At 40.6% G+C, this 14,518-nt stretch overlaps 1 protein-coding gene across 3 annotated transcripts in view; it reads right to left on the bottom strand.

Annotated features, from left to right (window-relative positions):
* Positions 1-2,064: 2,064 nt before the first annotated feature.
* Positions 2,065-14,518, bottom strand: part of LOC147081883 (kinesin-associated protein 3-like) — a 166,462-nt gene continuing 154,008 nt past the window's right edge. For all 3 annotated transcript variants that reach the window (XM_085980621.1, XM_085980623.1, XM_085980622.1), the window contains one exon: positions 2,065-2,322. In XM_085980621.1, coding sequence (XP_085836747.1) covers positions 2,080-2,322 — 243 coding nt within the window. In that variant the 3' untranslated portion in view covers positions 2,065-2,079. The remainder of the gene's footprint in view (positions 2,323-14,518) is intronic.

Raw genomic sequence — 14,518 nt, 5'->3', positions numbered from 1 at the left:
CCCAGCTGTTGTATGTTGTATAGTGCTGGTGTCAGTTTCAGAAGTAGAATGTTGCTGATTTCAGCTGAGCACCAGTCAGGCCCTGGGGCTTTCCTGGACTGCATGCACTTTACTGCTTTTTGGATCCTGCATATTTTACTTAAATTTAATTACCTTATACCTCTCATGATATGCACTGCAACTTTTATTTGAAAAAGTTAAGCAGGTTTCATATTTTGTTTGGCAGGATTTGCAAATTGCTTAGGTATTGTACTTCACGGAGCTATCAAAATAAAATCTGTCCTTAAAGCAACACTGTTACCACTTTCTTTTGGGAGAGGGTGAACTGCACTGTGTCATGACAACAACATGCATAATAGAATCATAGAATGATACAGCACAAAAGGAGGCAATTCGGCCCATTGTGAAAAAGTATCCAATTAGTCCCACTCCCCTGTTCTTCCCCCACAGCCCTGCAAAGATTGCCCCTTCAAGTATTTATCCAATTCTTTTTTGACATTGCATTCCAGATCATCATAACTCGCTGTGTAAAAAAAAATGGCATCACACCTCTGGTTCTTTTGTCAATTACTTTAAATCTATGTCCTCTGGTTACCGACCCTTGTACCACTGGAAACAGTTTCAAAACCCTTTATAATTTTGAACAGCTCCATTAAATCTCTCCTTAACCTTCTCTGCTCTAAGAACAACCTAAGTTTCTCTAGTCTGTCTACACAACTGAAGTCCCGCATCCCTGGTACCATTCTAGTAAATCTCCTCTGCACCCTCTCTAAGGCCTTGACACCCTTCTTAAAGTTTGATGCCCAGAATTGGGCACAATACTCCAGCTGGGGCCGAACCAGTGATTTATAAAGGTTTAGCATAACTTCCTTGCTTTTTTACTCCATGCCTCTATTGGAAAAGCCAAGGATCCAATATGCTTTTTTAACAACCTTCTGAACTTGTCAAAGATCTGTGTATATACACCCCAGCTGTCTCTGTTCCTGTACCCCCTTTAAAATTGTACCATTAGGTTTATATTGCCTCTCATCCTTCCTACCAAAATGCATCCCTTCACACCCAAGGAACACCACTGTATACTTCCCTCCAGTCTGAAAAAACAACCGTTCACCACTACTCTGCTTTCTGCCCCTTAGCCAGTTTTGTATCCACGCAGCCACTGCCCCTTTAATCACATGGGCTTCAATTTTGCTGACAAGTTTATGTGCCTACTTTATCAAACACCTTTTGAAAGTACATATACACAACATCAACCACAATACCTTCATCAACCCTCTCCGTTACTTCATCAATGCACTCAATCAAGTTAGTCAAACATGATTTGCCCTTTAATAAATCTGTGCTGACTGTCATTTATTAAGCAATATTTATCCAAGTGACAATGAATTTTTCCCCAGATTATGGGCTCTAAAAGTTTCCCCACCACAGACGTTAGGCTGACTGGCCTGTAGTTGCCGGGTTTATCCCTCTCCCCTTTTTTGAACAGGGGTGTAATATTTGTAATCCTCCAGTCTTCTGGCACCACTCCCCATAACTAAGGAGGATTGGAAGATTGTGGCCAGAGCCTCTGCTATTTCCAACCTTACTTCCCTCAGCAACCTAGGATGCATCCCTTCTGTACTGGGTGACTTTTCTACTTTGAGCGTTACCAACCTTTTAAGTACCACCTCTTTATTTTCATCCAATCCAATTTCTCTACTACCTCCTCCTTTACTGTGACATTGGCAGCATCCTGTTCTTTAGTGAATACAGATGCAAAGTACTCAGTTCATACCTCAGTCATGCAATGGCATTTTTTTAATGTCAATTAAGTCACCCCTTGTAGCTACAAAAAAAAAAAATTCCAGCAAATTTATCAACACATTTTAAAATGCTTGGAAATATGGTTACAAAAGATTACTGAGCCAGGTAGTGTAAGGAGGCTGAAATTTCACACATGCGCACAGACACGGAGTTCAAATGGCACATTCACTGGGTTTATCTATCATGGCTTAGTAATTTTGAAGTACATTTTAAAAGTTTCAAAATGAAAACTCAGAACTGGTGTTCTTAATGGTTTAAACCTAAACATTAATTCCATTAGTTAGTGCTTACTTTCATTCTCTTCTCTTTGTCATATACTGTTTTCTCACCTGCATTGTAGAAGAGGTCAGGTCTTTCAAGAATGTCTCCTTCATGGATAAACGTCTCTATCCCATCATCACCATATATGTAGGGCTCACTTTCATCCATCTGGCGGTTCTCTACCATTTCCAGCCACTGAGAGTTGTGCCAACGAAACTTCTCACTTTGAATTTTTTTGGCCCATTCTTCATCATATTCCTGTCAACATTTTAGACATGTTATACCATCTGAGTGATGAGGTGGGAATCCTCAGACATATTTATGGACATACCACATATCCTGGAGGGGGGGTTCCTTCCAACAGACTGTCTATGTAAACATAAACACCACTTAACCTCTTGAACTTTTCAGGAATACAATGAGCTCGTATAACTCTTGGTATTAAAAAAAATTGTTTCATTTCCTCAACATATTAAAAAATGGAAAACGTGATCTGTGTCCTTTCTGGCTTTATTTTGATAAAATAAATCAAACTAAGAGGGTCTGAAGGCCAGTGCTCTGGAGGATTCACTTGCTCCTCTCTGCTACCCTAAATGCAAGTTATCTTTCTCCCAATTATCCCTGTTCAGCTCTATTAGCCATGCCACTGCTATAGAAACATAGAAGATAGGAGCAGGAGTAGGCCATTCGGCCCTTCGAGCCTGCTCCGCCATTCAATGTGATCACGGCTGATCATCCAAATTCAGTACCCTGTCCCTGCCTTTTCCCCATATCCCTTGATCCCTTTAGCCTCAAGAAATATATCCAACTCTTTCTTGAATATATTTAATGAACTGGCCTCCACCGCCCTCTGTGGCAGAGAATTCCACAGGTTCACCACTCTCTGGGTGAAGAAATTCCTCTTCATTTCAGTCCTAAATGGCTTACCCCTTATCCTTAGACTATGACCCCTGGTTCTGGACTCCCCGGCCATCAGAAACATCCTTCCTGCATCTAGTCTGTCCAGATCTGACAGAATTTTATAGGTTTCGATGAGATCCCCTCTCAATCTTCTAAACTCCAGTGAGTATAAGCCCAATCGACACAATCTCTCCTCATACGTCATTCCTGCCATCCCAGGTATCAGCCTGGTGAATCTTCGCTGCACTCCCTCCATGGCAAGAACGTCCTTCCTCAGGTAAGGTGACCAAAACTGCACACAATGCTCAAGGTGCGGTCTCACCAAGGCCCTGTACAACTGTAGCAAGACATTCTTGTTCCTGTATTCGAACCCTCTTGCTACGAAGGCCAACATACCATTTGCCTTCTTAACCGCCTGCTGCACCTGCATGCTTACCTTCAGCGACTGGTGCACAAGGACACCCAGGTCTCTTTGCATAAAGTGATCTAATATGAAACACATATGGTTTAAAATTTCCACAAGTTTTAGATCATTTATCAAAAACACTGCAAAAAATTTATACTGTACACTTAATATCTGTGTTTAGGTTAAAAAGCACACCATTTAGTGTAAGGATTTAGGCAGGTTAAGTGATTGGGCAAGAATGTGGCAGATAGAATATACACGTGGCAGATGGAATATAATGTGGAGAAGTGTGAAATTATCCACTTGGTAGGAAAAATAGAAAAGCAGAATATTTTTTAAAAGGAGAGAGACTGGGAAATTTTGGTATTCAGGGGGACCTGGGTGTCCTTGTACACAAATCACAGAAAGTTAACATACATGTACAACAAGCAATTAGGAAAGCAAATGGTATGTTGGCCTTTATTACAAGAGGATTTGAGTATAAGAGTAAAGAAGTCTTACTGCAATTATATAGGGCCTTGGTGAGACCACACCTGGAGTACTGTGTACAGTTTTGGTCTCCTTATCCAAGGAAGGATATACTTGCCTTAGGCTGAGTGCAACATAAGTTTACTAGACTGATTCCAAGGATATGGGGATTGTTCAATGAGGAGAGATTGAGTGGACTAGGCCTATATTCTCTAGAGTTTAGAAGAATGAGAGGTGATCTCATTGAAACATATAAGTCTTAAGGGGCTTGACAGGTAGATGTTGGGAGGATGTTTCCCCTGGTTGAGTATAGAACTAGGGGTCACAGTCTCAGAATAAGAGGTTGGCCATTTAGGACTGAAATGAGGAGAAATTTCTTCACTCAAATGGTTGTGAATCTTTGGAATTCTCTACCCCGGACAGCTGTGGATGCTTAGTCATCGAGTTTAATTCAAGACAGAGAGATAGATTTTTGGATACTAAGTGAATCAAGGGATATGGGGATAGTGCAGGAAGATGGAGTTGAGATAGATTAGCCATGATCTTATTGACTGGCGGAGCGGGCTCGAAGGGCTGTATGACCTATTCCTGCTCCTATTTCTTACGTTCTTGCTGAAAAGAAGTAATTTTCTACATTTGCAAATTCCATTGAGTAACCAATAATTCACAGCTGTACCAACTAACTTTAGCTGTATTTTTTAGGGTACATAAGGATCGACTCTTCCCTCTAATAGTGGTATTCAGAACAAGGGGACTAAACGTTAGAATTCGAGTTAAGCCAGTTAAACGTGCAACCAGAAAACTTGTTTTCACACAAACAACTTGCATTTATATAGCGCTTTTAACATAGTAAAACATCCCAAGGCACTTCACAGCATGGTAATCAGACAAAAAAAAACTGACATTGAGTCAAAGAAGGAGGCATTAGGACAGGTGACCAAAAGCTTGGTCAAAGAGGTAGGTTTTAAGGAGGAGAGGCAGAGAGGTTTAGAGAGTGAATTCCAGAGCTTAGGGCCCAGACAGCTGGAGGCATGGCCGCCAATGGTGGGGCGGATGCGCAAGAGGCCGGAATTGGAGGAACGCAAAGTTTTTGGAGGGTTGTAGGGCTGGAGGCGGTTACATAGATAGAGAAGGGTGAGTAAGAATGTGGAAGAGAGTTCTACAGGTGTTTAAAAGGGAGTAAAAGTATCAAGTTATGGATAAAAGGCAAGAAACCAGGATTCAAAAGGTAACAGCTACCATATCGATCAAAACGGCAGACATCTTTGGTTCGCCAAATTTCTACTTTTGTTCCCATAAGCAGATAAAGCTCAGCATGGTGCCATTTCTATTATAATAAATAAAGATAGCAATACACCCTAGGCTGTGTTGAAATGGAATCTATATCTTCAATATAAATAAAATACCACATATCAGGAAAACGCAGTCACTAACTTCTGTACTATCATTTCATCGCATAGCACATTGGTGCAGCATGCGGTGTCCTTATACAATACAGAAACATGGATTTCCAAAGTATCAAACAGGCAAGAGTCAACCTGATTGTTTAAGCTGTATGACCTGCCTTCCTCCACGTTTTGTTTTTAATTTCTTCCACCTTTTCTCTGGATTCTGTCCCCCCTTTCCCTAGGGAAATACCAAAATGAAAACGAATTCTCTTCTCTAGCTAAATCGTTTCTAGAAGAATTCTGGAAATTAAATAATAGAAAGGGAAGCACAAGAACAAAAAAAGGAGGTAATGGAGTTAGTGCTCCTCACATCAAGGCAATGTGATGGGGTGGCTCTAACTTCTTTATGGCCAGGGTCTGTATCTTATTTTGAAAGGTACTGGTGAAGTAGCACTTTGTGTAGTCTGTTTAAAGCCTCATTAGGCTACAGGGGACACACACCTTGTAAACGAACATTCTTGGCAGTTGTTTGGCTCTTTAAATACCTAAGATACAATCTGATTTTCCTCAAAGGAAGTCAAGACTCTCAATTGAATTATACTTTGACTTCGATAAGCAGATGTTGACCATAGATTGCCAACTTGACAGCGGCAACAATCAATCACTGGAGGAAGGAAGCACCATGACCACTTGCAACATTAAAAATAGTCACAAATCTTGCAATAAAGCGAGTAGAAAAAAAATTACATTATGCATTTTGGCACTTTTAGAAAGCAAGCCTGAAGGAAGACTTTCATGAAGCGGTGGGGGGGGGGTGGGTTGAAGGAGAAGTAGTATATTTCACTTACAACATAAAAGGAGAATTATCCAGTAGCAAATAAGGCATCACAAGTAAAGTTGAAGCAACGTTTTAACAGATGCTGGTAACACATTCTTCCGCATTATCAGAGAATAGACATTTGGGAATCTGTTTGCAGTTACACAGAAATCATCACTCATCAGCACAATTAGGGCAAACCATAAATGAAACACGAGGCATGCACTAAAACTTTACCACATCTGTTATGATAATTGCAAACTTTCTATATTTTTTTTGTCTGTTTCCTCTCTTCAACACCTCAGTGTTCATGTCACTCGTTTGAACCATATCTATCTGATTAACAATCTTGTAGGACAAACAAACTACTCCCTTCTGCCTCTCCTCCATATCAACTGATGAAAAACAGGTCTTCTTTCACTTTCATACATCTGGAGTTTGATACGCTCGAGGTAAGGAGAATTACATTCCCACAGCAACATAAACACTGCAGTATATACACTTAACCCCAAATCAATTTCAGCAACTGATAAAAAAAAATATACATAATCATAATTCAAACATCTAACCTCATTAATGTTTGGCAACACATTCATATCAAAAGAGCAAATGTTGTGTAAAATGTGCATGGCTATAAAGATTGCTGGATAAACAATAAGCAGCAGTGAAAGAAGCCAGAGAATGAGCTGAGTCAGGAATTTAGTTGGGCTTACTGAACCAAACATGAAAACAAGTCCCTTCCTATGTACTAAATACATATAATAAAATACTGCAAATATAGATATAAAATATTATTAGAGGGGAAGGAAAAGTTAGGGGGTGATTTTTTTGATCAAAGTACTCCACATTTTTATAAAAGAAAAAAGCTACGTAATATAATTTTCTTGACAGTTTAGTAAAATTGTCAATTTAATTGACAAAATAGACATCGTAAAGTAGGTCTCCCTCCCTTCTACATTGTTTCAGTGAAGGTAAAATGAGCACCTCCATGCACCTTGGAGCAGCTCCGTAGACAAGAGCAGGAGCCATGACTTTAAGAGGCCGGAGAGCAATGGAACCCTGGGAAACAATGCTGCTGGCTGGGAATGCACATTCTCCAGCCAACAGTGTGGTTTTCTTTGTAGTTGGGCAGCCCCAGAGTGCTTCTCAGGCCGGTTTGTAGTTGTGCCTCTTCTGTTTCCAGTGGAGCCACTCGGTGCACAGAACACACCCCATTAATTGAGGATCCTAGCATGGAGTGAACTTATTCCTGAGTGTGGAGATGCCGGAGTTGGACTGGGGTGGACAAATGTAAGAAGTCACACAACACCAGGTTATAGTCCAACAGCTTTATTTGAAATCACAAGCTTTCGGAGTTGACGAAGGAGCAGCGCTCCGAAAGCTTGTGATTTCAAATAAAGCTGTTGGACTATAACCTGGTGTTGTGTGACTTCTTACATTATTCCTGAGTGTCTACGCTGCCAAGAAAATTGATGTTTCTCCTAAAATCTGGAAAAAAAAATTCTCACATGTATATTACTTTCTTCCATATAAGGGGGAGTACATTTACAGAAACTTCTCTCTAACACCCGCCCGCCCCCCTCCCCTCATTTGTATATCAATACATGATGGTGTAATGAAACACAAAGGGACAGGACACAAACTGGCCACTAAAAGAAAGAGAGAGACAGCCACAAGTCTATAAAATCTAGTAAGAGTTCTCTAACATTGTCTTACTATTGGTGATTTGTACAAAAATTGTTGAGACAGTTGTCTGCAATACCAGATGGAGTAGATTTAGGGGAAAAGAAAGAAACTTGCTCCTGCATCCAGAAACATTCCAAATTTATTATTAGGTTGAATATTTAAGCATTTAAGGCACCTGCATTATACAATATTTCACTATTGATAATCTTAGCTCTGGATAGTTAGTGCTAATGTCCATAGACTCAGTGGGCACATAATTAGCATAAGGGCTAGAATCTTGTAACTAACAAAATATATCAAGGGGTTTCATGTTCCTTACCTATCTACTGGTGTAATTTTAAAGAATAAAGGGGAAACATTGGTTTTGACTGGAAACATTAGTAACTTCTCAAAATTAACAAGTCAGTCACTAACTCCACATGGTAACAATATGATATTCTCAGCAAATTTTCATCAAGCAAGGTCAATCTAAATCTAACTTGGAAAAGACTAAACTGAATGTTAGCAATCAAGTGGGTGAAACTAAAGCTGGAATTTTCAGCTGGTTGCCCTGTTGGTTGAATACTGGCAACTAAAGTTTACATTCTCGAGAAGGAGAGAGAAATAAACAGTCATATATGGTATTAATTTAAGTGAACAGGATTTGACAACCAGAAAAAATAACACAAAGCCTGATGTTTGGCTGCAAATGGTTATGAGCCAGTTTAATTGAGGAATTAAGAAAAGGGTTGCATTCTTAATAAGTCCTAGCTTGTTCCTAACTTAGTAATTCCCACCGTGTACATGCCTGATTACACGTTTGTCTATCGAAAGCTATTATGACAGACAGGGTTCCAATGTACTTAGCAACTGCTATCCACTTCATCAAGTCAACATGCTTACCAGCACTGAAAAACCTGTAACTTCTATATAGTTTTAGAGTGTCAGTAAGCTGAAAAGCACACACAGGACTATTTGCCCAGGCAAATAGTTCAATTACATGTGAGGACAAACACCGAACAAATGTAATGAGTGCCAATCAACACAGTTTCTTCATATATTCAATTTTATACAAGAGGTATTTTATGCCAATAATTTGAAACAAAAACAGAAATGTTGAAAGTATACAGCAGAGTCATTAGCACCTGTAAAGAGAAAAGACTAGTTCACATTTTGGGTGTAGAGCCCTGACCAGTATTTATTTGTCTCCATGGGCCCATTACCATCTCATCTGGCTTCTAATACCTTTTATTGTCTCCTTTTCTTCTTTTGTTCGATCGCAGCTTTGCCTTCGATCTTTTTATTTTCTTTCCAGTTTTGAAGAAGGGTTTCAACCCGAAAAGTCAACTCAAATTTCTCTCCACGGATGTTGCCTGACCTGCTGAGTTTTTCCAGCATTCTCTGTTGTTACTAATCTCCCTTTTCTCTTTACAGATGCTGACAGACATTATTTCCAAATTTCTGAATCATCAGTTTCGTCAGTACAGGTAGACTATCCTTCATCCGAAAACCTTGGGACCAGCTGTGTTTCGGTTTTCGGATTTCAGAAGGTTTTCATCTCTGTATCTGACAACAAACACTGTTGCTTAGCAACAGCTTGTAAACACTCGGGCCCTGCCTTGGAAGCGTCTCTGAAGCTGTTGCTAAGCTACAGAGGCTCTTTCCACAGCATGACTGTTTAAAAAAGCTAGGGGAAGAAAAAAAAACTAACAAAACGGCTGCTAGAGCGAGGTTTCCGGCTCCCGCTGCTCCGTATCTGAATTCCTTGACTTAGCGGGGGTCTGGGGCTCGACTGCCACCGCCAGCTGTGGGAAAGCCGGATATCGGCTGACTCCTACACTAAGCTGGCCCGCAAATCAGGTCGGGGGGGGGGGGGGGGGGGAAAGAAAAGACTATCGGACGGGCCGCTGCAGCTATCGGATGGGCCGCTGTATTGTTGGGTTCACTCTCCCGGTACCGCCTTCACACTGCCTGGCTCGGCCTGCAATCTCCTACCCAGGAGGGAACTCTGTGACCCTCTGCCCTGCTCACAGGGAAAGGCAGAGCTCCCGGACCACTCCCGTCATGTTTCGCGCCACTTGGGTCATGTCGTGCGCACGACTTACGCTCCACGAAAAAACCTTTGGTTTTTAGAAGTGCGGATAAAGGATAGTCTACCTGTAATACTATTTAACTTCAACCTCAATGTTTGTTATTAAAGAAAAGCAAAACTCAGTGCTCTTTTAGTACATTTCTTAATCTTTACACCTAAAAGTGCAAGTGGTAAACGGTTCTCAAATGAAAACATGAGAAATGATGTCACTTACAAATGATATAAAGGGCTGGCAAGTTGTTGAGGATTGGGGTGAAATGGCAGAGATTCCGACCAAAGTATATTAATCAAATGTATTTTAAGTAGTCAAAATGCCAACAAAAATATATAACTTCCAGCATTTACTTCGAGGAGGAGCCACACTCTGAACTGGCCTGCATCAACGACAATGTAAAATATATTATACAGCACTGCTGACAAAAAGCGAATTACAAATATTAATCTGTAATAAAAGGTCGGTGAAAGGTTTTTGCCTTAATAGTAATATGTGCTCTTTCCTTTTATGGCCTTCTCCTCCAGAGCGCAAGACTGACTGTGCTTTAGATTTGTTTCCATTCATTTTAATGGCACAATCACAAAGATATTCTGGCAGTCCTTCTACAGCTTGTTGTTGAGAAAGAACCAACAGTATCCATACTTTCTCCCTTGCTCTCCAGAAGGCAAAAACTACTGCTGGGTACGGTTCCATGAGTGCTAACAGCCCTCTGGTACGTTAACCAAGTGAGCATTCTTCACGTGAGCCTATACAGTCTGTCAACACTTAATATTTGAACGTGGGGTGTTGGGAGGCGGAGGGGTTGTAATTACAGTCAACCTCTCCTGTCCTCAGGCAAAATCCACAGATACACTATTTATGGACCCATAATAGCAATCAGGAGCAGGAATTCTGGCAGACTTTCTACCTCAATAGCCCAGGAAAACTGCAGCCAAATGTACGACGTCTTCTGTTGCAGCTAACTGAGCACAGACCAGGGATCAACTATGGGACCTTCCTGGCTGCATGGCTAAATACCACATCATGTAGCAAGCACATTTATCCACTCAGCCATTTAAAGAAAAACATGATCTGCATATTATATTTCTAGAAATTGTGTAATATAGAGCAAAAAATTCAGCCCATTTAACTAATGTGCATGATTTAAGCATAAGGCTAGTTTGGACCAGGTTAGGAATGAATTTGAAAAAATACTGCACTTAATTTTGCTTGTAGAACTAACCCTGTCCTACTCAAAAAAAAAATCAGAAATTTCCCATTATTTTCACTGGATGTTCACAGTTAGCTTTGGTCGCTTTGGGTGGGAAAAGTTTACACCTTTGGGTTAGCCACCACTTACTCCCTTATATAGGAATATAAAGGCCCAATTAATCCGGACATCAAACTATGTATTTTTTCCACTTATAGTTCGGCAGTTTTCAACAGCTTTGAGAAACAGTAATCTCTCATTGATCAAAGGTATAACTCCATGGGAATCACTATGGTACTCACAAATATGCAGATTTTCAATCATAGCTAGAGGTGCAAAATTTCCCTCATTATCTTGTTACATTGGATAAGCAAACAAGTCTCCAAGTAAATCAAATGCTTAAACTATAGTTCCCATTAATATATTTCCCTAGTCCTTTTTCTTCTAATTTTTGCCATCACTTTGAGCAGAAGAAAATAAAAGTCACCTTTGGGCTGCTCTCCAGCACCTTCTAGCAAATGGCCAACAGCAGTATAGGTGAGTGAAGCTGCTTTCAGCACAAACAGGCCAGGGAAAATAAACTACAGAGGGGGATTTGGACCCCCACCCCTCCCCCACGCAATCGCTACCAGCCATTACATTAGAAGTTAAATCTTTGAATTTGTAAATATTTATCATTCACTCACCATTCACATCATTAGTCTTTACCGTTAAAAACCCAAGTACATTTTAACCTGTATATTTCACATTCACATCATTATCCACAGACTATGAACAGTCCATGATCTTTTGAACAAGGATCACTATGACTCATCCAATTTTGTAGGAAAATTACAGAAGAGTGCACAATTAGAGGAATCCATGGTCAAATCTCAAGTGTTTCAATTTTATTTTTATTTATAATTGTTCCATTCCTTGGAGATCAAATCTCCATTACCTCAAAGATTTTCTTTGGCAAAATAAATTCATTCTATTCAAGGTCTGAATGCAAGAGACGCCATAACTTGCCTAAAGGCTTTACAATCGCTGGCTTCCCCACTAATAAAACAAATTGATAAAAACATTATAAATGATAAAACAGGAAAGAAAGAAATGAAAGAAAGACAGGAAAGAGCAAATTTGCATTCATATAATGCCTCAATGGGGAACAAGGAAATCGCAGAGCAATTAAACTAATATTTTGGTTCTGTCTTCATGGAAGAGGACACAAATAACTTTGCAGAAATGCTAGGGAACCAAGGATCTACTGAGAAAGAGCAATTAAAGGAAATTGGTATTAGTAAAAAAAAGTGCTGGAGAAATTAATGGGACTGAAAGCTGATAAATCCCCAGAGCCTGATAATCTGCATCCCAGAGTACTAAAAGAGGTAGCCATGGAAATAGTGGATGCATTGGTTGTCATCTTCCATATTCTATAGAATTTTGGAACAGTTCCTGCAGATTGGAGGGTGGCAAATGTAACCCCACTATTTAAAAAAGGGAGTGAGAAAACAGGGAACTACAGACCGATTAGCCTAACATCAGTAGTAGGGAAAATGCTAGAGTCTATTATAAAGGATGTGATAACAGGACACTTAGAAAATATCAACAGGATTAGACAAAGTCAACATGGATTTATGAAAGGGAAATCGTGTTTGGCAAACCTACTCGAGTTCTTTGAGGATGTAACTGGTAGAATAGATAAGGGAGAACCAGTGGATGTGGTGTATTTGGATTTTCAGAAGGCCTTTCAAAGTCCCACATAAGAGGTTAGTGTGCAAAATTAAAGCACATGGGATTGGGGGTAATATACTGGCATGGATTGAAAATTGGTTAACAGACAGGAAACAAAGTGTAGGAATAAATGGGTCTTTTTCAGGGTGGCAGGCAGTGACCAGTGGGGTACTGCAGGGATCAGTGCTTGTGCCCCAGCTATTCACAATACATATCAATGATTTGGATGAGGGAACCAAATGTAATATTTCCAAGTTTGCTGATGACACAAAACTAGGTGGGATTGTGAGTTGTGAGGTGGATGCAAAGAGGCTTCAAGGCGATTTAGACAAGTTGAGTGAGTGGGCAAATACATGGCAGATGCAGTATAATGTGGATAAATGTGAAGTTATCCACTTCGGTAGGAACAACAGAAAGGCAGAGTATTATTTAAATGGTGATAGATTAGGAAATGTTAAATACACTGAATAGAAACATAGAAACACAGAAGATAGGAGCAGCGGTAGGCCATTTGGCCCCTCGAGCCTGCTCCGCCATTCAATGCGATCATAGCTGATCATCCAAATTCAGTACCCGGTCCCTGCCTTCTCCCCATATCCCTTAATCTCCTTAGCCTTAAGAAATATATCCAACTCCTTCTTGAATATATTTAATGAATTGGCCTCAACTGTCTTCTGTGGTAGAGAATTCCACAGGTTCACCACTCTCTGGGTGAAGAAATTCCTCCTCATCTCAGTCCTAAATGGCTTACCCCTTATCCTCAGAGTGTGACCCCTGGTTCTGGACTCCCCCGCCATCGGGAACAGTCTTCCTGCATCTATTCTGTCTAGTCCTGTTAGAATTTTATAAGTTTCAATGAGATCCCCTCTCATTCTTCTAAACTCTAGCGAATATAAGCCTAATCGGCCCAATCTCTCTTCATACGTCATTCCTGCCATCCCAGGTATCAGTCTGGTGAAGCTTCACTGCACTCCCTCCATGGCAAGAACATCCTTCCTCAGATAAGGAGACCAAAACTGCACACAGTACTCCAGGTGTGGTCTCAGCAAGGCTCTGTATAATTGTAGTAAGATATCCTTGTTCCTGTACTCTAATCCTCTTGCAATGAAGGCCAACATACCATTTGCCTTCCTAACTGCTTGCTGCACCTGCATGTTTGCTTTCAGTGACTGGTGTACAAGGACACCCAGGTCTCGTTGCACTTCCCCTTTTCCCAATCTATTGCCGTTCAGATAATAATCTGCCTTCCTGTTTTTGCCACCAAAGTGGATAACCTCGCATTTATCCACATTATACTGCATCTGCCATGCATCTGCCCAATCACCCAACCTGTCCAAATCGTACTGGAGTTTTTCTGCATCCTCCTCACAGCACACATGCCCACACAGCTTTGTATCGTCTGCAAACTTGGAGATATTACATCTAGTTCCCTCGTCTAGGTCATTAATATATATTGTAAATAACTGGGGTCCTAGCACCGATCTCTGCGGTACCCCACTAGTCACGGCCTTCCACTCGCAAAAAGACCCGTTTATTCCAACTCTTTGCTTCCTGTCTGCCAAACAGTTTTCTATCCAAGTCAGTACCTTACCCCCAATCCCATGTGCTTTAACTTTGCACGCCAGTCTCTTATGCGGGACCTTATCGAAAGCCTTCTGAAAGTCTAAATACACCACATCCACTGGTTCTCTCTCATCTATTCTACCAGTTACATCCTCAAAAAATTCCAGTAGATTAGTCGAGCACGATTTACCTTCTGTAAATCCATGTTGACTTTGTCCGATCCTGTCACTGTTTTCCAAGTGCTCTGCTATGACATCT

The sequence above is a fragment of the Somniosus microcephalus genome, unplaced genomic scaffold, assembly GCF_052327205.1.
Source record: "Somniosus microcephalus isolate GS21.2 unplaced genomic scaffold, FLI_Smic_1.0 scaffold318, whole genome shotgun sequence".
In the NCBI taxonomy this organism is placed as follows: Eukaryota; Metazoa; Chordata; class Chondrichthyes; order Squaliformes; family Somniosidae; genus Somniosus; species Somniosus microcephalus.
Note: the sequence above shows the minus strand (reverse complement) of the source record. Positions and strands in the feature narration are given on the sequence as shown.